At 36.6% G+C, this 27,631-nt stretch overlaps 1 protein-coding gene across 2 annotated transcripts in view; it reads right to left on the bottom strand.

Moving 5' to 3' along the window:
- Window positions 1-27,631, bottom strand: part of LOC150095070 (peripheral plasma membrane protein CASK-like) — a 356,952-nt gene that overhangs the window by 161,314 nt on the left and 168,007 nt on the right. For both annotated transcript variants that reach the window (XM_090411455.1, XM_090411456.1), the window contains exon 3: window positions 14,288-14,366. In XM_090411455.1, coding sequence (XP_090267581.1) covers window positions 14,288-14,366 — 79 coding nt within the window. The remainder of the gene's footprint in view (window positions 1-14,287; window positions 14,367-27,631) is intronic.

Here is a 27,631-nt window from a genome sequence, read left to right as displayed (position 1 = left end):
AGAGTGTGTGTTGTATGGAGATTCCTTAGTAAGAGGTGTGTTGTTAGCTGAGAGTTTAACAAAATCGTACCAACCTGGTGCGAACATTAAGAATGTAAGCGAGTCAATTAGAATGCAAAAGCAGCAGGTGAAAGAATTGATAGTGGTGGCAGGTACAAATGATTTGAAAGGAAACAAAAAGTCTATGAGTGAGGATGTGAAGGAATTGCTTGAGGTAGCAAAAGAGAAGAGTGAGAAAGTTGGGTTGGTGAGTCTGTTGTTGCGGTATGACAGTGAAGAGTATAGAAGGAGGGCCATAATTGCTAATGACTTTATGCGTGAATTATGTTTGATGAGTGGTGTGGAATTTGTGGATGTGTGGAATGAGTTCGATGGGCGAAAGGATTTATATAAAATGGATGGTTTACATTTGAATGGATTTGGTGTACGGAGACTTGAAAAGGTGTTGTCGAATGTAGAGGAAGTGAATGTGCAGAATCAGGGAAACTAGAGTTATTAAGGGGGGGGGGAGTAGATATGCAGATTTTAGGGATACAGTTCAGTATGTGAATGTGTGTAATATGCCCAAGCGAGTAGCAAAGACCACGAATCAGAATGGGATAGTTAGTATAAGGCATCAAAATGGGGATGGGACAAATCGGCTTCTGCAATTCATCTACACAAATGCCAGAAGTACTAGGAACAAGAAGGATGAATTTTTGGCCTTGGTTGGCACTTCCAGACCACAGGTTATTGGCATTAGTGAAACATGGCTGAAAGAAGATGACACAACTAGTGGGATTGAATGTGAGGGGTATGGTGTGTTCAGGAGTGACAGGAAGAATAAAATGGGGGGAGGAGTGTTATTGATGATAGCTGATGAGCTACAACCAAGAAGAATAAAAGTGGAACTGCAGGATAGAGAAAAGAGCACATTTGAGGCTTGGTGTGAGATTGAAATTAGCAGAATTAAATATACAGTTGGGTGCTGCTATAGACAGGTGATGGAATAGATGGTGGAGATAGTATGCATAAGCAAATAGAAGAAATGAGTGAAGGAGGGTAATTATTATGGGAGATTTCAACTATGGTAACATTGATTGGAAGGAGGAGAGGACACATGGGAGGAAGAATTTTATGCGGTTATTAAGGGATAACTATCTTCGACACCATGTAATGGAATATACTAGGGAGTCAGAGAGTGCTTGACGTGGTAATTGCATCTGAGGATTTGGCTGTAACAAATATGACCACATTGCCACCAGTCGGTGAGAGTGATCATAGGGTCTTAACTTGGGAGGTGGCTAAAGGTGTAGAATTTTCAATTAAGACAGGGTACATGTGGAATTATCGGGCTGGTAAGTATGACAAGCTTAGGAGTTTGATTGATTCAGTGCCATGGCATGTACAACTGCAAGGACTAGAAGTTGATAGTGCATGGGAGGTAGTTAAGAAGTGCTTGCATGAAGCAATGGCTGACTGTATACCTAGAGTCCGAATAATAAATCAAGTAGGGGTTAAATGGATGAATAACACCATTAAGCTTGAGCTGCAAAAAAAGAAACAACTATGGAGAGAATTTAAGGAGAAAGGTGACTGACAGGCACATGAACAGTATAAAGTGCAGGACAGAAGGGTAACGAGTATGGTAAGAAAAGTAAAAAAGGATTACGAAAGAACATTGGCCATGCAGGCTAAAGAGAATCCTAAACAGTTTTTTCGATATATTGCAAGTAAAAGAAAAAATGTATATGGCAGAATAATTTTAAAGAATGCCGATGGTAGGGAGGTAACCGAATCAGTTGATATAGTTGAATTACTGAGTGAGCACTTTGCAAGAATATATCTTCCAGGAGGTGACATTGCAGAAGTGAATGAACCAATAGATTATATGGGAATTGTGGTGAATGAAGTGGAGGTGAGTAGTCTATTGCAAAACCTCAATATCAATGCATCTGTGGGATTGGATGGTATACTAGCTCGTGTTGTAAGTGAAGCGGCTAAAGCATTGTCAGTACCCTTGACCATTTTGTTTAATTTGAGTCTCGGGTCTGGGTTAGTCCCGAGAGGGTGGAAAGAGGGGAAAATAGTTCCACTGCATAAAGGAGATTCAAAGACTGCTGTTATAAATTACCGACCGATTAGCATATCAGGAATCGTTGTCAAGGTCTTGGAGAAATTAGTCAAGAGAAGAACACAGGATTGGATAGATGAAAATGGGATACTGTATGGGGGACAACATGGTTTTGTGAAGGGTAGATCATGCCTCAGTAACTTGCTCATGTTTTATAACACAGTGACCGCTGAACTGGATAAGGGTAATAGGTTTACAGTGATTCTACTGGACCTTGACAAGGCCTTTGACAGGATACCACATGGAACTCTAATCAGTAAACTGGAGCAGATGGGGATGGATATAGGGTTGGTGAGATGGATAGGAGGGTGGTTGATGGAGAGATTCCAGAGAGTGGTTTATTCAGGAGTGGAGTCCAAAAGACGGCTTGTGACTAGTGGTGTGCCGCAGAGTTCTGTTCTTGGACCACTACTTTTCAATTTGTTCATTAATGATATAGGAAAGGATCTGAGAGGAAGTGTTCACTTGTTTGCTGATGATGCAAAGTTGGGTAGAGCAATTGTGAGTGCACAGGATGTCAAAATTTTGCAGGATGATTTGTATAGTTTGGAGGACTGGGATAGGGAAAATGGATGTCAATTTAATGTGGCAAAGTGTAAGGTTATGCGTTTTGGAGTGAAAAGATTAGCAGGAGTATATCACATTGGTGGAACCGTACTCCAGGAAATTGATGAGGCCAGGGATTTGGGAGTGTTGGTGGATAGGGGAAAAAAAAATTAACATTTTGTATGTGAGCTGGTTTAGAACTGTTTGAAAATGCCATAATCAAATACAGGTAACCTTTGTATAACACGGATGTTAGGTTCCACAGAAATGGCGCGTTATATAAATCGCATTATGGGAAACTCAGATGACATAGAAGAAGTAGGGTTATGTTCCAAAATCGCTTTTTTTTTTTAAATTATATAAACAACAATGACATATCCAACAAAAAAATATTTTTATTTAATTCAGGTAATTCATATAAGTCAGGAAAACATAAACTATGAAACAAAATACATAGTATAAACTTATAAAAATAAAAATTGTACATAAACTTCATTGCACATAATGCATAAATATTTTAGGCAAAATAAAATAAAGTGCATATTTTAATCATCATCATCATCATCACTGTCTTCAAAATGAATATTTTGTAGATATACTTTATTTACGAGTGGCCATCATCACTTGAAATCTCTTGGACATGATTTGTATAATTCCCATTGCATACTTCGGCTGGTTTAGTTATCAAGAAGTCAGTAATAAGACCTTGCTTATCACTATGCTGCAATTTTTTATGAAGTTCATAATATGGAGCTAAACAAATTTCCAACTGTCTCATGAATTTTCCGGAGAGCTCCATTGAGGGATTATTATCCGTAAAATAATTACTAACTTTCTTGCCAAGTCCAATCCTTCTGCTAATTTCTTCAAACTGAATTCTTTAACGGATTCATCACAATTAGAATCTTCAGCAGAACTTCCCACCGATTTGGTTTAACGTCACATATTAATTGTACCAGTTCCTCCTAATTTAAATCTTTTTCCCCATAATTAATTCACTAATTTCGTTTTCAACCATATTGCAAAAGCCCTCTAAGTGGCCATTACTATAAAATAAATTTTTTACATAAAAAAAGCATTACATATTGTATGTAACTCACCAGAAAATAAAGTACTCAGCTTGAGATTAACACACACTTATGATTTTTAACATGCTTTCCTGGCAGAAAACAAAGACAATTTTCAACAATAAACACTTTATATTGTAAACAATTGATGTACATGTGTGCTAAAGGGTATTTCCCCTAATATAAATTTGCTACCTATAACTAGATGCGCGATACAGGCAGACAAAAATTTAACAAAGATAAAATTTGACTTTTAAGTCGGGGTGAAAAATGTATGAAAAGATAAAGGGTTACTACAATTTGTAGACCGTGTTTTTATCAAAACCGTGTTGAGCAAGGGTTACTTCAATTTGTAGACTGCATTATATCGAAACTGCGTTGTATAAGTACCGCGCCATTCGAGGGTTACTTGTATATGAATATGAAAATGTCATATTCATATGAAAAATTTTATCATTAAATTGCTGATGAAAATGTCAAAGGCTTGTTAAAATGCATCTTAAATATAAAACATTATAAAATAACATTAATTTTAAAATTAGTATATATAAAAATTTAAATAATTGTTCATATAAGGACAGAAAAACCCACACTTCAAGGTGGACTTCAGAAGTTAAAAGAAGCAATCCTGGGAAAAATGAGAGCATTTTGAAAATACATAGGGCGAAAGATGGCCTGAGAAAATACAGATAAAAATGTAATGAAAGCTAAAGTATGTGTAAAAGAACTAAACAAAAATCACTGGAAGACTTGGATATATGAGTACAGAAGATTAATATCATGAAGGTGGCAAAATGTTCTGAAGGCTATTGAAAAAAGAGGGGAGAAAAGAGTACTGTAAAAGAAATAAAAAATTATAAAGGCAACATAAAACTAAAATGAAAGATATTTTGGATGTCTGGAGTAATTACTTTGAAAAGCTATTAAAATGAGACCGGTAAAATAGTAGCAGAAAAATGTAATCAGAAGATCATATCGATACCAAAGTAGAAAAAAAATCATCAGAAACCTGAAATGTGGAAAGGCAACTGGAGTGTATAATGAGACCAGAAATGCTTAAATATGGAGAGAGAGAATTTAATAGCAGCTACAAAGCAAAACTTGGAAGGGATGACCAGAAGATTGAATATAGATGACAGAATCAGCACTCTAATAGTACCCATTTATGCAAAGGAAAATTAAACGGAATGTGAGAATTACAAAGAAATTTCTTATTGAGTATCCTGTTCCAGATAACATTTATGTAAGCAAACTATAAGAAGGGGCTAAGAAAAACTGTGGAGTGAAAAAGGAGAAGAGCAAGCTGGGTTCAGGCCAATGAGATGTCAAGAGTTAATTTTCTATTTACAGTTAAGAAATTATGGAAATATAACAAAGATTTAAGTTTTGTAGACCTGGAAAAGGCATATGACAAAGTACCAAACCAAGAGAAAAGATGTTCAAAATGTTACAGTTGTGTGGAATAAATATGACATTACATAGAAAATATATACCTTATACTTAAGTTGGAAGTCAGCAGTTAGAATTACAGGAGGTAAGCGAAGAATGCTTTGATGTAAATTCAGGCAATAAGACAAGGATGCACTCTATTTCCACTATTATTCATCATCAATATGGATCCCATTACAAAGGAAAGTAGCATTAACCCTGATAACAGAATCAGATATTCAACTGAGTGCTTCATGCACATAATGTTATGCTTCTAAATAAATCCAGTACAAGTCTTCAGGGCTCCTTAAATACAATGAACAGTTGTTGTAACAAATTAGGCATGAAAATCACCAATAAAAAAAAACCAAAAACAGACAGACAGAACATGGAAAACATCATTTGCAATAGAGCATCTAAACAAATAAAATATTTCAAGTAATGGGGTAATTTTTTGCTTTACAGAGTCTAACTGCATGTCTGAGCTGAAAACACATGCAAGGTGATAATGGAATTATTATTATTACATGAGAAACACCATAGTCATAGACTCATTGAAGGGGGCTATATACACTGGTGTCCAAAACCTAAGGATGAGCTACATTTTATTATTATTCCTAATACCTCCAAGGAGTCCGAAGATTCATCGCGGGAGGACACCTTCAACTGTCTCTACACCTAACCTCTACTACGAATCATCTCCATCAACACCATCTACCGCCCACCTCCAACACCACCACAACTAGTAATTTTTGTCTGTAAATTGCGTGTGTTCTGAAGGGCCGATTTGTATGTATGCGAGATGAAAAACCTGAGTTTCCGGGAGAAAAAACCCTGCTACCTCCGTATGAGATCGGCTAACTCACCTTCGATTGAAATCGACCAGATAAAGATTCCTCCCGTCGCGACGAGAATCGAACTTAGGCCTATTCCAATCGAAGGGCGCAATGTACCGTCGTTCTAAAAATTAAAAAAAAAAAAAAAAAAAAAAAACGGACTGGAAACTTCCTTCGTGGACGGACTCTGATCTCTCCCCTCCGGAACTAATCGACACCTCTCCTTCTCGACCTCCTTTGGACAGATCACGCAAGATGACAACAAAAAAAAATTTGCATGACTACAGCTGAATGTGGACATAAATTTATTGCCAGCATGCTAATAAATTATATTACACAAAAATGTGTTATAAATTTCCTAAGTTCTTATTGAATTTAGGAAATTCAATAAGGATGTAGTTGTACAGTGCTTATAGAAAAACTATGCAGAGAGATATTTCAGTATGGAATATGTCCATCCCAAACTGCAATGCAGCTCTCACAATATCGTACCAAATGGCAAGGATAACGCCTTGATTGTTTCCTGGAGGGAGAATTTTGAGCAGCAATGCAACCCACTAATGTGTCCCAAATTTGTTCTAAAGGGTTCAGATCTGAAGAGTGTCCCAGCCACCAATTCGATTAATACCCTTGGTCTCCAGAAGTATCTCCACTGCTCATGTATGATGTGATGTGGCATTGTCATCCATAAAAATGAATTCTTTGCCTGCTCCACCACAATAGAACAATTGAACATGACGTTGAAGAACTTCATTGTGTATCATTCACCAACCATAGTCCCTTTTTTCCAGCACTTGTAGCTTGCTGCTTCCATTAAGCCATAATGCCTCCCTATACCATGACCCTAGTACTGCCATATCTATCCCTATCAAGTACATTCTTGCAATCATTGGTGTGCCATGGGGGGGGGGGGGCAAAAAAAGGAAAAACACTACAAAATTTTTCCAAAAATCTTTTCCTAATTAAAATTAATTTTTTTATTTATGTTGTGTTGTGTCTTCTATTACTACACTACTTATGAATTAGCGGTCACATAAGGTGGGAATACCCTATAGTTCTCGGGAATCACGGCTGCTGTGAACACAAGGTGAACGAGGTAGTGCTCAGGCGGACCGAGCGATACTTCGTTTGCCCAAGCCGGGCCCGAGGAGATCACGAGTTTCATGTATTGGCGATCATTGCAGATGCTCAGTCAATGGTCGTATGCAATACGTAGTGTCTATTCTCAAATCGTCTACTCAACTCAGACTACAAGATTAAATCCTGAGTGCGCCACTGCTTGCAATGGTAAGCAGTACCACTTCAAGCTAGATCAAGTGTCATCTAGAATCAGAGGAAAGAGTAAAATGACCCTCATCTGTAAAGAGTACATTAGTGCCTATTGGTGTCTTGTCCAATTAAAATGGATACAGCACCACTGAAAAGTGATCTACGATGAATTGTGGATAAAGGGATGCAGACAACAAGCCTACTTGTGGTAAACATCTTGCTGCAGTTTGTCAAGATATCCCATACCTGTGCTTGAATGGAGCCAACTTGCAAGCTGACCTGCCGTGTTGTGTCGATTATGTTTTGCTGTTATAACCAAAAATATGTTTTCATACTCTGGGATAGAGTGAGGGAAGACCTCTTAGCAAACATCTGGATCACATTCCATTCATTTGCAATGCTGCCTAATGCCAGGATACAACACCATGTGAAATTTCAAACTCTCTGGCAGTAATTCTATAGCCTTCTTTGAGTTTTCCAATAATTCTTCTCTGTGTGGTATGATCTAGATGATCTGAGACATTACAACACATCCAAATTTGCAACTTTATTCCTTCATGAAAAGAGCTTCCTTCAAACACATTCGCTTAGTGCAGCTTTTTGCTTTTTATCCTGTTGAGTGCTACCACGTGACCCCTTTGGGCATGATTAGAAAATATGAATGTGTACCTGCTTTCTACTCAGAATGTTCAGTTATACAAGCTGCCATAAGCTGTTGAAAGATTTTCTACTTGGTCATAATATAAATTAAAGTTGCCAAGAATTTATATTTTTGGTTTAATTCTTTATCCAAGTGTAAGCAAACAAAATCTGCACGCGAAGTAAATTCATGACTGGCAACTCGTACATAGAGGCTAATGACTTCACATCACTTGCCTTAGTATCCCATGATGCCAAGCACATATCCTTACGGACATGTATAATGTTATGCATTATGGGAAGGGTCACTACCCAGACTAGTCTCGGCCTTTATTGAGGTCTCATCAGTGGGAGCCAGACCCAAAAATGATACAAAGGTTGAAGTAATGCAGAAGTCATATTGGCATCTTTAATTTATATTATAACCAAGTGAAAAAACTTTCAACATCTGTCTGTAATCCAAAGTATTTTAGTAATAAGGTGTGACACCTTTTGGCTACTTGTATATGGAAATATGACTTCTGCATTACTTCAACCTAAGTATCACTTCTGGGTCTGGCTCCCACTGATGAGACCTCAATAAAGTCAAAACCAATGTGGGTAGTGACCCCCTTCCCATAATGCATAGCATTACACATACCCACAAGGATATGTGCTTTGCATTATGGGATACTAAGGCAAGTGATATGAAATCATTAGCCTCTATAGAGTTGCCCAGTCGTGAAATTACTTCACATGCAGACTTTGTGTGCTTACACTTGGATAAAGGATTAAACCAAGAATATAAATTCTTTGCATCTTCAATTTATGCCATAAGTTGATTCAACTGAATTTGCAGTTGTAATCTTCAGTAATAGTGTTTATCATTATGTTTTGGACTCCAGCATATCTAAACTTAGCTTTCGAGTTAATTAATTTTAAAATTATAGAAAGTTAATTAATTTTATTCAAATGGAGAAAGTCATCAACATTTGAATAGTAACCATAAACAATTAGTGCAACAGAATCAAGTTGTTAATTGTTAAACAACTGCTTTCATCAAACATCCCATCTGTTAAATGATGTTATACTTACAGATCCAGGGAAGTGTCTTCTAGATCCTTTGAATAACTGCTAGAATAAATCTGGTATAAAAATCAGCACTGAACACTGAAAACCTAATCTGCATCTTAATGGAAAACAATTATTATTATTCAGGCCTCCATGGAGTCAAAAGACTCATCGTGGGCGGTCCTTCAAAAGAAACATCAAGACTCATCGAGGAGGAGGTCCCCCCTAAGAAACACAAAGTCTATCATACCACTCCTTAAACTCACTGACCGTTCTCACTCTCACCCCTTCATCAGGCAATGCATTCCATGGTTCAACCACCCTCCATGCAAAGAAACCACTCCTCACCCTCTTGCTCAGAGTTTCCTTTCATAACTTCCAGGGATGGCCCCTTGTCATAACTCCTTCCTGCTGTTCAACCAAGCGAAAGAACTCCCCAACGTCAACCCTGTAACCACTTCTCAACAGCTTAAAAGTCTCAATCATATCACCTCTCCTTCTTCTATCCACCAAACTCTGCGGTCCACATTCCCTCAGCCAAACCTCATAACTATCATTGTACAGTCCTGAAACCATCTTTGTTATCTGCCTTTGTACCCTTTCCACAGTTAATTTATCCCCTTCAAATCCTGGGGACCAAATCTGAGAACAATAGTCTAAGTGTGGTCTGATCAGGGTCTTATACAATGGAATGATAACTGTTTTATCTCTGCAGGTTAGCATCCTTCTCATTATTGCAGCAATCCTCTGTGTTACCCTCACCACCTTTGCAATACGTCCCCTAAATTTCAGGTTTCTATCAATCATCAACCCAAGATCTCTTGTCTCCCCTACTTCCTCCAGTATAACTCCTCCCATAGAGTATGCAGTGTCCCATCGATGTTTCCCAAACCTCAAGACCTTACATTTTGCTGCATTAAACCGACACGCCCATTCATTTGCCGAATTCATCAAGTAGAATTATAGATAGGAATTCTTGAAGCAGACAACATTTGGCATGCAGAAGTCGAAAAAGGAAATAGGCTCTGAATAATTTAAAAGAGACAGAAAAATTTTAAAGTCAAAACCGAACTGTGAAACACTGTAACAACAATGAATATATGAGCTATCCATGTAATCAGATACAAACTAGGGATAACTGATGCCTATCGAAACATTAAAATTGACGACTCTTTCTTTTAAGGTTACACGGTGATCAGCATTCATATTTATGAATTTATTTATGAATGACTTTGAGCAACGAGCTCTAGAGTCGGCATGCCTAAAACCCAAAATTTGGCTCAGATACATCGACGATATTTTTGCCATTTGGCCCCACAGCCACGAAGCACTAAATACATTCTTTAGCCACCCGAACAAACAACACAAATACATCCAATTCACCATTGAAATAGAAAAAAACAACTCTCTTCCATTCCTAGACACACTTGTCATACGTCTTCCTTCAGGCTGTCTCTCCTTCTCAGTTTATCCCAAACCTATACAAAACTTCTTATCACCACCCAGCACAAAAACTAGAGGCCATAAGCACCCTTAAACACAGAGCTCAAACTATTTGTTCAAATGAACAAGCTCTTAACCATGAATACGAGACCATCAAACATACCTTTATAAAAAATGGATACAGTTGTTATATCCCCGTTTTTGTGGTTTTGTCTTTAATTCTTTACTTTCTTTTTACTTTTATTACTTTAGCTTTCAGTTAACATTAAACTTTGTATCTCTTACTATCAGACTTCGGTTGCCGAAAAATTTGTATGGATTAAAGACTGCACCAGCCAGCAACTAAATTCTGATGCACTATCTAAAATTACTTAAAGAAAATTGTAGGGATCAAGATATATGCAGCCGTGGTCCCTATTCTCATAGCACTATTGGTTTCCCCCTTAACTGCATGGTACGAAATTTTCCAAACGGTAATTCAAATCTGCAGAAGATATGACAAACTCAATTGATTATGTAAAAGGAAACACATTTATTATTTCACAAAGACAAGTATACATGTTATTTAAATTCTTAACCTTAAAAGAGTCTAGATTCCCCTTTCTTAATTAAACACATTTAAACTTCTGCACTATGATCTCTTACTGGGCATAAATTCCTCACTTCTGTACATATATCTATCCTCAGACTCTCACAATTAAGTTACCTGATAATATCATACATGAAACATTACATATAAACATTAGACAATTCAATAAATCTGACATGTAATTCTCTAGGACAATAGTACTTATTTCTACTTAATTCTCTCCCCAAAATATCTGTTAACACTTAACTACTTTCTGAATGTATGACATTACTTTTCTTAAATCACTTAAACAGTTCGGAGCTCGGCCTCCTGTTCGGCTGGAGCCTAATATGTTTTCTTCTTAACAGTAGACACAAGTGTCCAAATTGCAGACTAGAACCTTGTAGCACAACACGTAAATAGCATGTGTTCTTAACTTCTGTTTCTTTACTCCACGGATACTTTAATCCTACATTAATATAAGAAAATCTTTGCTTACCGTTCTTGCTTTGACTAGGTATTCTGATCTGTTCACTGTACCTCCTCTGATGGCGGGCTTTGTTCCTTTGTTCTACACGAACCGAAAGCACTCATACATAGATCTGTACGCTGACGTGGATTTCATCAGCAGCTCTTTCTCCTTATGCATTTGAACACATTGTAGTTGCAGCTTTGACCGATGTAACGTGCATAGCAAGGTGAGATCCTTGCTACACGTGGCGGCAAGCTCTCCTGCGGGAAACTTGGTGCCGACGAATCTCGGAGACGAGAGACAAGCGATGAGAGGTAAGAGACAAGATATAAGAGAGCAATTCGAACTCCCGCCGAAACTTTTATACTCCGGAACAGCTCCCTTACTCGGCGGTGTCGTCACGCATATGGCGGCTGCCGATTGGACGCCGTGGCTACGAACTGTCTTTACATGCCCTTAAACTTGTACTTAGCTTATACATATTTATTTGTTAATACTACATGACTTTCTACTTTAACTCATTCACAATTACTATCTTAATAAACTTATGGGCTATCTTAACAATGTTTAGAATTTACACATCTGGTTATTTACATTTTCGGGGACATTTTGGGACATTATTTGGTACATTTCTCATCAGGAGGCATAAGCATGTCCTTATCCCTTCCTTCTGAGGTAACGTAACGTTGGGTGGGAAAAAGGGATGACTCATCACTTTTTCCGACACAACACAGTATAAAAACCATTCACAAGATCCTCCACAAAGATACCACTAATAACAAAAAAAATTTCAAGAATGCTATTGCTATACCATATGTTAGAGTTAGAGGCATTTATGAAAAAATAGACAGAACACTACACAAATACAACATCAAAACCATCTTTAAATTCCCGACAAAATTAAGACACCTACTCAGTTCTTCCAAGGATCCTCTGCCACACCTAGCCCACCCAGGGGTTTACAAAATACAATGCACATGTAACATACCTTTCCCCTGTGTATGGTATGTTACATGTGCATTGTATTTTGAAGGATGGTTCACCATCCCTATCAGGAAGGATGAACACAAACAACACATAAAATACCTCCATTTTGGAAAAACGACCTTTCTGACGATGCACTCCAAACATACCACAGAATTGATTGGAAAGGTACCAAGTCCTTACACCGCACCAAAACCTGGTTCGAGTGGAAATTCAAGGAAGCATGTGAAATGCTCAAACATGATCCGATTCGAATCTGAATAAAAATGATGGTCTAACCATTCCAAGAATGTGGAGGACCTATCTGCAACCTTCATAGCAACCACAAAGTAAAATCTCAATACAAGAAGACTTGGTGAAGTGTTTTTTTTTTTCCCTGAACATTCAATAGCAACCTGTACTGTACAAATCCAGAAGATAATTGTAATATAACAATATGAACTGTATAATTCCAGAAGAATCCTAGTACGTGAGGACTTCAGCAGAGTTTATTGTAGTTTTTATTGGTATTTTTTTTATCACTAGCGGGCAGGCCAAGAAAAAAGATTAGTTAACAACGCAGATGTAATTTACCTGTATAGAGTGCAACAGCATGTAGCTTGGTTCTTATACACATGTATCCTTCTGATGATGACCTCAATACAGGGGTCAAAACGTCAAGTTATTATTTTATTATTAATCAGTAAAATAATCTTTTCAACACACGTGTGTTTTGTGTCCCTAAATTCATAAATATAAATTAAAATTGAAGACTTTACATGAATTATACCTTGCATCAATCATACCTTATAGTGATTTAAATCAATTACTTATTCATAAAAGTAGAGGATGTTAATTTTTATGAGTCAAGTGAACAGTAAAAGAAGGAAAGAGAATTCTAAATGATAATATCAAAGTAAGCACAGAAAATATGTTAAATGGAGCTCACAAAAAAAAAAGTAGTGAATGTAGTTGAAACAAAAAAAAAAAAAAAAGAAATGGCAAAAAAGATTAGAAGGATGGTAAAATAAAGCACTTCCAGGCAATATTTGAATGACACTGAAGGGGAAGCTGACAGTTGCTTGACATGGCAAGAGCTTCAGAAGGGCGCCATCAAGAAAGAGAGAGACAATTTCTAATACTTGCTGTTCAAGAAGAACCATTACAAACAAACGCAATAAAGGCAAAGATGAAAAATATCAATAATGTTAGCTGGTGCAGAGCATGCAAAGATTAAGAAGAAACAATGCAGCATATAATCAAACAGACTATAAACAAACGAATGATGGAGTAGAAACAACTGTACACTACAACTTCTATAGAAATTATGGTTTCCTAAATTGAAAAAAAGTGATTACATGAAAGAAAAAATCATTAATTGAAAAAGTTCAAAGACACTATGGGATTTCAGAATTTAGAAAGATATACTGTACATCTCAATATACTGTACATATCTTGTGATTGCTATATCAATAGCAATTATGAGACAGTAGAGTAGAAGAAAAGTGCATGAAAAAATTATGACGTATCGAGATCTGGAGATCGAAGTTCAATGAACTGGGAACAAAAGAGTAATGCTAAAATTTAGTCACTACCAAAACAATTTATGAAACACCTGGAAAACTCAAGGTTCCCAGATATAACATCATCTCAACTCTAGAAAAGGATATATTAGGGACATCTCACATTTTATGTGATATATCTAGTCAATTCCTAGATTACCTGTAAGACCTGAATAGGACACATCTGCAAGTTAAAGATGTGATTATTTTGTTAGACATTTTTTGTACTCTTTGACTATAAACTCTGATTACTGAATGTAGAAATCTAATAATAATAATTATTATTATTATAATTAAAGTATATAATTAATGTATATAATAATTTGTATACCTTGTCTGTGAATCATGCCTCCATGCATAATTCTTGCAACAATGCACCTTCCTTCTTCATCAACCTTTAGTGTAATACCCTAGATGATAATCACTCATTTTAATTTATGTGCAAATAATCAAGAAATATTACTTAACTGGAAATTTAATTTACATCTTTATGCTCACTGAAATCTAAATACATGCACATGAATGTATGAAAACATTTGCGTGAATGTTATTTTATTATTATTATTATTTCTTTTAATTTTTTTTTTTGGTCTTTAAATTACCAGTAAAAATAAATTAAATTTTACGAATTCTTTTCATGAAAGGTTGTAAACTACTAAATTTAATACATGGGCTAAAGGTTAGATAATCTGGCAGCTTTCCTTTAAAAATCAAAGATGGTATTTAGTATGATAGAGACCAAACTATTTTTTGGTCTCTAATAAGTAGGATGGTCTTATACCAAGAAAACAATCTATCTCCATTCTCCAGCCTGTTGGTTGGAGAATGGAGATGTTTTTCCCTTGGTCAACAAAGCTATAAGAAATATACACTGCAGGCTGCAGTGGATGAGTGGATAACACTCTCATTTAACAAGGTCACAGATTTGAACTGCACCCTGATCCATGTTTGCAGATCTCTTTCCAGCCTTGGAAATCCATCAGACTTATCAAAGAATTCAGTGGTAGATGATTTTAAACATATGATGATGCGACACTACTTTTTTCTAATGGATATCCCCTGAAATGGCATGCAAAAGAGTTTAGTTTCCAGAGAAGAATTTCTGGCTTATCACTGTCCCACCCACAGTATAAATATGCTACAGAACAGAGCATATTATATTATTCAAGTCAGTATTAAAAAAAAAAAAAAAAAAAAAAAAAAAAAAAAAAATCCATACTGCAAAGGAAAATATAAGTATAATAAATTTAGTTTCATCCTTTATCCAAGTGTATGCAAACAAAGTTTGTACCTAAAGTATCTTTAGGACTGAGGCAACTCGTAGTAAAAGTGGGCCAAGCTCTCATCACTTCTTTTCTCAGTATCTCCCATAATGCAAAGCACATCTCCTTGCAGACATGTATAATGCTATGCATTAAGAGAAGGGTCACTACCCAGACCGGTTTCAACCTTTATTGAGGTCTCGTCAGTGGGAGCCAGACCCAGAAGTGGTGATACTAACGCAAGACATTGCTGATGATAAGGGTGAAGCAAAATGCTTTTATAATCCCTGCTATCTGATAGGTTGCTGTTTAGGGAAAAGTTTATGAGCTAAGTGCTCTGCCTGAGTGGGTGCGATTTAAAGATCTTCATTTGGAAGTAGGATGGCCTTGGGTCTCCTATATTTGGAGAAGTCTGTTTCATCATAATTTGCTGCTTGTCGCACTAATTCATTTGGATGTGAAGAGGATGCTGAGAAGAACTTTACTGCTGAAGACTGCAGGAAAGAGTAGATGGAGGGGATATTTGTATCCCGGTGGAGTTGGACATTTCTGATATACCATGGTGCATTTAAGATCATGCGGAGACATTTGTTTTGCACTCTCTGTAGTTTGAGGATATTTGTACTTGAAGTGTGGCTCCAGGCTAGGGATGCATAAGTAATAATGGGTCGAATCATCAACTGATAAAGGAGCAGTTTTAGTTTGATATCCAGCTTGCTATTCTTGATAAGAGGGTAAAGCAGTGCAATGATTTTTGATGCTTCTGTACATGAGGCTTTTATATGTGGACTGAAGGTTAGCTTTCTGTCCAGCAGTACACCCAGATATTTGGCTTCTGCTTTCCAGGGAATCTTGATATTAAATAGGAAGATGTCATCTTTGGGAGCTATTGAGTTTTTAGTGAAGAGCATGGAGATACTCTTCTGAGGGTTTACTTGCAGTTTCTTGGTGACAAGGTGCGGCTTAATAGATCTGGCTAAGTATGGCTGTGTCGTCCGCATATAGGGCAATGACAGATGCATTGGATTGTGCGGAATGTTGCCATGTAAATCTTGAAAAGTATCAGTGCCAGTAGAGCCCCTTGAGGCACTCCTGCCAAGATTCGTCGCTCGGTAGATAATATATCATTTAGTTTGACTTGCATTCGCCTGCCACTAAGAAATGACTTTATAATTTGGACTAGATCTAATGGAATGCCAGCTAAAATCAACTTGTATAGTAGTCCAAAGTGCCATAATTTGTCGAACGCCTTTTCTAAGTCAAGAAAAACTGCTCCAGTGTATTGGGTGGTATTGTGAAACTGGCGAAAACCAAAGTTCTGAAGGAAGGATGTTTAATTTTTTTTACTGAAAGTTGAATTCTGGAAAGGATTTTCTGCTATTTTGCCCAAATTAGAAATCAGACTTATGGGACGATAACTTTGAGGCTACTGAGGATCCTTGCCAGGCTTGTATATAGGAACTACGTCTGGCAACTTCCATGCAGAGGGAAAGTACTTAAACCTGAACATAGCATTTATTATTGTTGTAAGATGTACGATGGCCTTTCAGGGTAGCAGTTTAATAACTTTGTTGGATATGCCGTCAGGCCCTGGAGCTTTATTCTTTAAGTTCTTTATAATGTCATAAATTTCAGCTGGAGAAATAGGTGTGAGTTGGCTGGTACAGGTTGTTTTAACACATGTCTGATGTGGCAGTGAATTTAATTTTATAAATATGATTGAAGTTTAGGTTATCGTATGAAGGGCGGTGATACTAAGGCAGAAGCAATGGAGAAGTCATATTTACTTATACGAGTTGCCAAAAGGTGTACCACCTTATTATTAAATTACTCTGGATTTAGAGAAAGATGTTGAAAGTTTATTTTCCACTTGGTTAGACTATAATAAATTTAGTTTAATCCTTTATCCAAGTGTATGCAAAGAAAGTTTGCTCCTGAAGTATCTTCAGGACTGAGGCAACTCATAGTAAAGGTGGACCAAGCTCTCATCACTTCTTGTCTCAGTATCTCCCATAATGCAAAGCACATCTCCTTGCGGACATGTATAATGCTATGCATTAAGGGAAGGGCCACTACCCAGACTAGTTTTGACCTTTGTTGAGGTCTCATCAGTGGGAGCCAGACCCAGAAGTGGTGATACTATGGAATTATTAAATTACTCTGGATTTAGAGAAAGATGTTGGAAGTTTAACTTCCAACATCTTTCTCTAAATGTATAATGCATAGCATTATAATTTGTGGACATGTGCTTTGCATTATGAGAGATACTGAGACAGGAAGTGATGAGAGCTTGGTCCACCTTTACTATGAGTTGCCTCAGTCCTGAAGATACTTCAGGCACAAAGTTTGTTTGTGTACACTTGGATAAAGGATTAAACTAAATTTATTACAGTCTAACCAAGTGAAAAATAAACTTCCAAGAAAATATAAGTACTATGTTTCACACATGTGAGTAAGAGTAAGCAAGCTTAATTATGCAGCTGTGTGGAAAGGCATATGTGTTCGTCACAATGTTGAATTGGATTTTAACGGTCTTGATGCGAACACAGATTGTTAAGAAAATAACTATTTATTAACATGAAAGCTAACATTTTGCTGGTATTATATCCAGCATCTTCAGAGCACACAAAGAAAGTTTGTTACAATAGCGAGACAACCACAATCCGGTATAACAGTGGGGCTAGTATAAGTAACTGTAGTGTACAACACAAGACTAAAGTCCTAATTAGGTGCCATTTAAGTTATTAAAAAAAAAAAAAAAAAAACAGTAGTATAAAGTTTTGTAAAAAAATAAAAATAAAATAAAATAAATAAATAAATAAAAATAAATAAATAAATATTAATTTGGTCTTAGGATGACTGTCTCCCAAATCTTTGGTACATTTATACAGCCATACTTGTTAAGGTTTGGAGTATGTTTTAAGGCTTCTGTTGATTCCAGGAACAACCTCTCTGACATGTAGAAGCTTCTGTGCAGTACATTTTATTATTTTTTTCAATTGATGCTGTGTGCCAGGATATCCAAAGCATGGTCTGCAAGGCCTGACTTGCCATAGCGAAAGTGCCGGATGGATATATTTTTTGTGTTCACTGAGGCGGATGTCAACAGTTCTTCCTGTCTGTCAGTAGTAGGCTCGATGACAGAATTAATATTTATTTATTTATTTATTGTTATTTTTTTCAAAATTTTGGACTACTATTTTTTCAAAACTTTGGACTACTGTTTTTTTTTTTTTTTTTAAATAACTTAGATGGTGCCTAATTAGGACTTTAGTCTTGTATTGCATGCTGCAATTACTTATACTAGCCCCACTGTTATACCGGATTATGGTTGTCTCGCTATTGTAACAAACTTTGTTTGTGTGTGCTCTGAAGATGCTGGATATAATACCAGCGAAATATTAGCTTTTAAGTTAATAAATAGTTATTTTCTTAACAATCTATGTTCGCATCAATACTGTTAAAATCCAATTCAACATAATTATGCAGCGCTGTTTGGAAACAAATACATATCCCTCCCTGTCTGTAAGCCTTTAAAATCACTATTCCTGCAACATTCCTTTTAGAAATTATTTATTATTATCATAATCATCAATGAAGATCCACAGGGAGTCAAGAACTCAGTGATGGAGGCCACACATTATCCACACCAACCGTTATACTTTCTCTTAATCTCATTCCTTGGAAGATGCCCTCACCACTTTAATGGAAGCTGTTCCACTCACTGCTCTGTGAGAGGAAAAAAATCTAGCTCTCACCCCTTTCTTAACTCAAATTCTAAGGATGCTCCTTAGTCATCTCCTCACATGTAAAGAAAAATTTCATGCACTGGTTCCATAACACTCTTTCAGAAGTTTATAGGTCTCTAGCACATCATCCTCTATCTCCTATAATGTCTACAATTCATATACTCACAATCTATCCTTGGTTATAAATCTTTTACAATCTTTCACTTGGTTATAAATTAAACTAAATTTACAAGAAATTAAATTACATTCTTATTTAATCCTTTTTCTAAGTATAAGCAAACAAATAATCTACATTCCATAATCCCAACAGTGTAACTCTCCTCTGCACCTTCTTTAGAGCTTCTTCATTTCCATCAGGATGGAGGAGACCAAATCTGTGTACAATAGACCAGGTGTAATTGAATCATGATGTTGAACAAGATATTAAATCAATCAATGCCTTAATTGCCTTAGGTTATTTTGACTCCTTAAAAGGCCTTGGTCAGGTAAAGAAGTCAAAATCCTTACACATCAGTATTTGTTTCAGTACTGCAATTAATCTTGGAGTTATAATTTGCAATCTTTGCTATGTGACCTTTGACATAAATTTCTTGTTCACCTTAACTCTGAGATTCACCCTAGCATCATCTGTTTTTCTAAGCATAATTGTACCAATATAATATGCCACTGAAAATCTTATCACACCAAAATGCATAACTTGACACTTACTAGCACTAAATTGACAGCAATTAGCATATGTCCCCCCCACCCCCAAGTTACAGACTATTTATAATTCATTCCTTAAGTTCTGTACATCAGTAACATTTCTGACTGGCCTGCCTATCTTTGTATCATCAGCAAACAATTCATCATTTTCTGTATGGTCCAAGGACTGATCCCTGGGAAACACTAGCAGTCACTTTAAATCTGGCAGACTCACACCTCCTAATGCTACTTTCTGATACCTGTCTGTAGAAAGTTTTTTCATATGGTTATAAATTAAATTAAATTTGCCACAAAAATTAAATTATATTCTTGTTTAATCATTTGTCCATATGTAAATAAACAAAGTTTGCATGTGACATATTTTCAGCACTAGGCTGCTACTTGTACATAGAGGCTAATGACTTCACATTAATTGCCTTAGTATTCCATAATGCAAAGCATGCATCCTTTCAGATATGTATAATGCTATACATTATGGGAAGGGCCACTACCCAGACCAATTTTGACTTTTTTTTTTGAGGTAAAGTGTAAGGGATACTTCTCTCCAAAATCACTCTCAACCTCACTTAGTGATACTGGAGGATCATTACCTAACTCATTACTACTCCTAACTTGAATTGTTCCAGGACAGGAAACTCAGTGGTGGCTCTGCTCAGTGGCAGGCAAAAACCCACCAAGCAGCAATCAGTGGGAGCCAGAACTGGGCTCGTGCAATTCTGTGGGCAGCATGACAGTGTGTGCAAGTTGTAACAGTATTTATGGCAAGATTGTGTGGACTGATACAGACTTTTGCTGCTGGTTCATTTTCCTTTGTTATTGTCTTTATTTTGTAATTAGCATACAATTTCATAATTAGTCTTCCATCTGTCCAGTCAATTCCAATTTTTTCCATCATTTCAAAAAGCTTGTTTGATTGTGCAGTACTAAATGCCTTTTCCAAATCTCTAAAAGCAATTTATGCAGATTACTTTCTTTTAATTCTTCTGTCTGTAATTGTTTCTTAAGGCTAATATTGCTTCTCAGTTTCCTTACTTTATATTCTGGAATCCATACTAATTCTCATCTAAATTACTAGCCTAGCCCACCAACAACCAAAGTGGATTTTTTTTCCTTTCCTCAATTAAGAGATTGCGGGTTTGAATTCAACTATTGTTTTAATATTTTAGTATTACTTCCAAGCTTGAATGGAGTTCAGTGACTCATTTCAGGAGGTCAAACACTCACAGACTACAATAACTATCATACGAAACCTAACTTATCATATCATACTTATACCTATTTCATTAATAGGTTCCTCTCACCATCTTATATGTCTCCTTTCTTTTAGTGTTTCTAAAATGAATCTCATATGTCTAAATCACATCACTTCTCCCTCTTACTATCTACCAAGCTCTGAACATCATATTACCTCATCTGTCTTTATATTCAACATTCCAGACTCCTGATAGTTGTAGTTACTTGCTCCTGCACTCTCTCCACTGTTTCCTTATTGCTAATATAGCTAGGTGACAGATCTCTGCACAGAAATCGAAATAAGACCTGATTAGTGCCCTACAGAATAGAAGAACTTCCTTATCTGCATAAACTTTCTGAGTAACGCTTATGACTTTCATGATGGTTCTCCTGAACTTCAGTTCTCTATCTACAAAGATACCCAGATCTTCCTCCCACTCCCCAAAAACATTTACATATCTAAGAATCTTTGAAAGGTAGGCGATTTTTGTCACTCAGTGTGACACCAACATTCTGAGGTGACTTGGAGAAAAAAAAAAAAAAAAACCACCATGTTTGGTATGGCCTAAACTATTTAAAGCAGAATTTTTATTTAACCCTTAGTCCACCCCAGCACTTAAAAACTTATAGTTGTAGTTGCAAATCAAAACAAATTTTGATTTGATTTTCACTCTATTTACAATAACTGCTGAAGCTTAGTGTTCAATAATGTTGCAGAGTATTGTTATGAGTTTTATTAGAAACCATTTATTTCCTTCCCCTTCTTAATAAATTAAGAACATATTTACTTAATCAATTAAAAGAGTACTTCCTTTGTCGCAGTGCCTAAATATTTTTAAATTTCTGACTAGTATCAAAGTACCTTGCTGTTTCTATGGTTTTCTAGTTAGTTAGGTTATTTATTAATTACATTTGTAATCTTTCTGTCCAGAAACTTTGGTCCAAGACTTTCTTTCTAACGTCATATTTAAATTCAATAATTTTACTATTCATATTTACTTCACTGCAGCATTTAGTGACTATATGCCTTATCAGCCTCTTCTTCATTGATCTCCTCATGCCTGAGGACGCATGACCTTGGCAACGTTTCTCCACCTACTTCTAGCTCTTGACATGGCATCTTGTTCTTACTTTCCTGCATTTTCCTCCTACTTTTTCTTGCATTATTTCCTTCTCGATGTTAACACCATCTCGTTGTGATATATGACCAAAGTACTGAAGTATCTTGTTGTTGACTATGTTACTCAATCTCTTTTCGATGTCTAACTGATTGAGAATACTGACGTTGGTTCTTTTATCCATCCAAGTGTACATTATTTCTGTATGACAATCCCCTTTAATATCTATAAGGGCTCCAAGATATATGAACTGTTCAACTTTTTCTAAGTTGAACAGTTCATATATCTTGTTCAAAACATCTACTCATAACATCCTCAGGTATGAGGATGTTATGAGTAGATGTTTCTTCTTTTCGCATTGTCATATATTTTGTATTATTTCTGTTAATTTTAAGTCCATATTTAACGCTCTCCCATTCTATTCTCCCAATAAATGACATCAGTTGTTCTCTTTCATTATTATTATTATTACGGGTATCTCCATGGAGTCAGTAGACTCATAGCGGAGACCCAAACTAGCAAAACAATATGTGTCATATCTCTTCTTGAATTCATTTACAGACGAAGAGTTCACAACTAAGTCAGGCAATGAATTCCACTCATTCACCACCCTCCAGGCAAAAAACCTTGTTCTGACACCCTTGTTAACCACACTCTTCTTTAATTTCCAGGGATGACCTCTTGTTCTTCCATCACTATCACACAGCTGAAACATTTCCCCTGCATCAATCCTATAAAAACCTTTCAGTAATTTAAATGTTTCTATCATATCCCCCCTTCTCCGCCTATCAACCAACCAAACTCTGCAATCCACAAGCTCTCAATCTATCAATGTAGGGAGCATTTTTTACATCATTCACCAACTTGGTCACTCTTCTCTGAACCCTCTCCACAGCCTCCTCATCTCCAAGGAATCCAGGTGACCAGACCTGAGCACAATAATCCAAATGTGGAAGTATCAATGCTTTATAAAGGGGAATAATAACCTCTTTATCTCTGGATGTCAGTGTGTTCCTCAACAACCAAGTAATCCGATGTGCAATCTTGGACACCTTAGCAATGTGTCCTCTGAACTTCATCTCCCTATCCACCAACACCCCTAAGTCTCTAGCCTCATCAATCTCTTGGAGTATTGTTCCATCAATGTAGTACACAGCTGGTAATCTTTTAATCCCAAAATGCATGACTTGACACTTTTCCACATTGAACTGACATCCATTATCTTTTGCCCATTCCACCAGCTTATTTAAATCATCCTGCAAACTTTCAACATTGCTCGATTTTTTATTGCGCTACCCAACTTTGCATCATCAGCAAACAACTGAATATCTCCCTGTAAGTCATTTCCTATATACAAATTAAACAACAATGGCCCAAGCACAGAGCCCTGGGGCACACCACTGGTCACCTGCCTCATCCTGGACTCAGCTCCTCCATACACCACCTTCTGGTATCTCTCCCTGAGCCATTCTCCTATCTATATCACCAATTTAGTATCCATTCCCATCTGCTCCAATTTGCGTAACAGTGTTCCATGGGGGTATCCTGTCAAAAGCCTTAGCAAAATTCAGAAGTACCACTGTGTAGCCAGTTCCTTTGTCCAACTCAGATGTCATTCCATTATGAAAAGTTAATAGATTGCTAAGGCAGGATCTACCTTTAACAAAACCATGTTGGTCTCTATAGAGTATCATATCCTGATCCACCCATTCTTGAATTTTGTCTTTAACCAACTTTTCCAATACTTTTACCACTACTCCTGAGATGGTGATTGGTCTGTAATTAACTACCGCAGTTTTAGAGCCACCCTTATGCAAAGGAACCACTTTGCCTAACTTCCACTCCCTAGGGACCATACCAGAGTTCAAACTTAAATTAAATATCCAAGTAAGAGGAGTAGACAATTCATTTACACATTCACGCAACACCCGAGCTGATATTCCATCTAAGCCTACAGCAGTGTTTGCATTTAAATTTTGCAATATATTAAATACCTCTGTTTCTTTAGCTTCAATTCTCACATTAGTTATTGCTACAGGTACAGAGATATCCTCACTTGGGTGACAGACTTTTGAAAAGTGATCACTCAGTAACTCGACTATTACATCTGATTTTGTCACCTCAATACCATCAGCACCCACTAAAGTTATCCTTCCGAAGTCATTCTTCCTTTTACTTGCTACATAGTGGAAGAACTCTTTGGGATTACCCTTGATCTCTTTGGCAAAGGTCTTCTCATAATCTGATTTAGCTTTTCTTACTATGTTGGTAACCTTCCTAGCTTGAGTGTACTGATCACCTTTCTCCTTGTAAATTCTCCATAACATTTTCTTTTTTTGCAGATCAAGCTTGATACTACTGCTCATCCATCTAATGCCTGCCTAGTTTGACTTCCTGACCATAGAGACACAATCTGATAGTGCTTTCTTCAGATACCCACTGATTTTATCCCATGCACCGCTAACATCTTTCCCCTGCAATATGTTCTGCCATGGGATGGCTGTAAGCTCACTCCAAAGCTTGTTATAATTACCTAACCTGTAGTTCTGTATATACCCCTTCTTAACAGAAAAATCCACAGATTTTGCAACCTCCCAAGTCAATACCACATGATTGCTTTCACCAATTGGAGGTAACGAGGACACCTTACTTATGCATATAACCTCTGAACCAATAACCAGGTCCAACACTCTCACACCACGTGTCCCTTCAGTTATGTGCTGTTTCGAGTAATTATCTCATAGAAGATGTATGAACTCCATTTCCTTTTTGCTACGTGATATTACTGGCTATAAGCAAGAGTCATCTGTGTACCTGAGATTGTTTATCTTCTTACCTGCAATTGAGATACTACCTTTCCATCCATCAAGAGCTTTCTCATTATGAATACACTATAGAAGTTGAACAGGTCAGGAGACAGGATATATCCCTGCCTAACCCCGTTTCTATCTTAAACCATTCTGAGATATTTTGGCCTATCTTCACTGTTGGTGAGTTCCTATCATATAGTTATTTTATTAGGTTAATCAGGCATTTTGGAATTCCCATTCTGTTCAGACATTTCCACAGTATCTCCCAATTGAAACAGTCAAATGTCTTGTAGTCCACAAAACAGAGATACATTGGTTATTGAATTCGTGGTTTTTTTTCTATTAGCTGCCTTATGTTTGCAATTTGGTCTCTGGTACCTCTACCAGATCTGAAACCAGTCTGTTGATTTGGGATTTGTAGTTCAATGTAGTTTTTCAGTCTTTCTTTAATCACATATAGCAGAATTTTCCTTGTGTATGAAATCAGTGCAATGTTATAATCCTATAGTTGTTATTATTATTATGTAACACCTCCAGGGAGTCTAAAGACTCATAGAGGGAGGGCACCTACTCTACAACTCCACACCACCAACCACAACTACCTCCATCATCTACACCAAAGCCATCTACCACTGACCACCACCACCATTAGTATTTTCACAGACAATTACAAACATCCATGCCCATGGTGGGATTTGAACTGGCAACCTTTTGGCTGGAGAGCAGATATGCTAACCACTCAGCCAACCAGGCCAGCAGTCGCCATTGTTGCAATCATTAATATTTCCTTTCTTGTGTAATGGTATGAATATAGATCTTACCCAATCTTCTGGCTAGATGCCCGTTTCCCAAATTTTGTTGCATACTCTAAAGATAATTTCAGTTCCATTACGCTCCAGGGAGTAGTTCACTCGGTATTTGATCGAACCCCTGTGTTTTACCTTTCTTGAGTTTTTTTTTTCAAAGCCCATTCAATTTGATCCTTTAAAATATTTAGTTCTTTTATTATGAGTTCCTCTTGTCTTTCTTCAAATGAGAAAGTATCTTTATAAAGATTTTCACAGTAGCTTTTCCATCTCTTGAGTACATCATTTGTATCACTTAAAATTCGGTTCTTTGAATCAGATATGCTAAAGTTATTTGGTTTATAGTTTATAGTTATGAGTTTGATTTTCTTGAATAGATCTTTGGCTTGATTTTTATTAGAATGTTCTTCAATTTCTTCACACTGTTTTTGTAAAAACTTGTCTTTGTTTTTCTTGCAGAGTTTTTTTGATACATTTTGATAATTCAAAATACTTTTGACTATTTGTTTCATTAGAAAGTCCAGTTGCATTGATTTTTCTTTGCTGGACTGTTTATTTTTGTTCTTTTGGGAATTGTATTCTTTGCTGTCTCAAGAATTATTGCTTTTGTTTTACCCCAAAGTTCTTCTGGTGTTGTTTCCTCTATACAGTTTCTTAATTCTGAAAATCCGTTTTCCACTGCAATATTATAATTACTGTAAACTCTTGAGAACTATATTTCACCTTATTCACCTTTAAATGTATTTTTATGTCTGCGATGAGAAGTTGATGATCTGAGCCACAGTCTGCACCTGGAAGTGTTTTTACATTTTTCATCATGGATTTCCATTGCTGACTGACTGATTAGGATAAAGTCAATTTGGTTTCTGGTTCTATCACAAGGTGATCTCCAGGTATATAGTCTATGATTATGGTGTTTGAAGCATGTGTTTGTTATTTTCATCCCTCTTTCTAAACAGAAATTAATCAGATTTCTTTTTTTGCTATATTGGTTGCTCAAGCCAAAAGCTCCAAGTACTTTCCTGTTATGATTGTCTATCCTCTTGCCAACTTTTGCATTGAAATCACCCATTATGATTAATGTCTTTTTTAGGTATTGTTTCAATGCTTACATTCAGTTCTCTGTAGAAGTTGTTGATAGTTTCTTCATCTGTATCAGCAGTTGGTGCATAAATTTGAAAAAATGTGATTGCCAATGGTTTACAGTCAATTCTTATTGAGATCATTCTGTCACTAATGGGATTGTATCTAGTCACACATCTGTGTAATGCCTTGCTAGTAATTATTGCAAAAATTATTGCTGACTGAATCAGGGCCAGTGAAGCAGATATGATTATCCATCTGTGAGTTAAAGGACTTTTATCTCTCCAATGGGTTTTTGCAATACCCAGTAAATCAATGTTCCTTTCTGTCATTTCTTTTTGTTACAATGTCTAGTTTTTCGCTCTGTACAAAGCCTTGTACATTCCATGTACCTATCCGAGATATTTTTCTTAATGAGTGTTTTTTGGTCACATCTGGATTTTGGCTGAGAGAGAAATCAGTTTTGTCAACATCATGTATACTCAACAGAGGTCTAATTCTCACAGAGGTAAAAGGAATGTATGCACATTCCTTTTACCTCTGTGCCCGAAGGTACTGCCTTGGTTTGCCAGGCTGGCAGCTGCCCCTCTTTTAATGCTATCCACCATTGCTCCCAAGGGAAAATAGTAGAATGGTTTCCCTCTTGCTTTCTCTATAACAGTGTTACTGCCATTAAAGCTGATCCAGCCATGCCAAGTAACTGTCTGAATATGAACTCTACATAGATTCACTGCATCTTTGGCTTCATGCCAGTAGTGGAACGTGCTGCTGTCCGCTACCAGGCCTGTTGGGCCACAGGCAGCTTTCATAGGTAAACTGTACACTGAAATACACAAACATTATTGAAGAAAAAAATGAAAGACATTGAAAATAAAAACTAAACTTTGGAGCTTAAGTGGCAAATCCTGA

Source organism: Typopeltis vanoorti, chromosome 21 (assembly GCF_054136105.1).
Source record: "Typopeltis vanoorti isolate ZY-2024b chromosome 21, IOZ_Tvanoo_1.0, whole genome shotgun sequence".
Taxonomy (NCBI): Eukaryota; Metazoa; Arthropoda; class Arachnida; order Uropygi; family Thelyphonidae; genus Typopeltis; species Typopeltis vanoorti.
The sequence above is the reverse complement of the archived record's forward strand: the minus strand, read 5'-3'. Positions and strand labels throughout refer to the sequence as shown.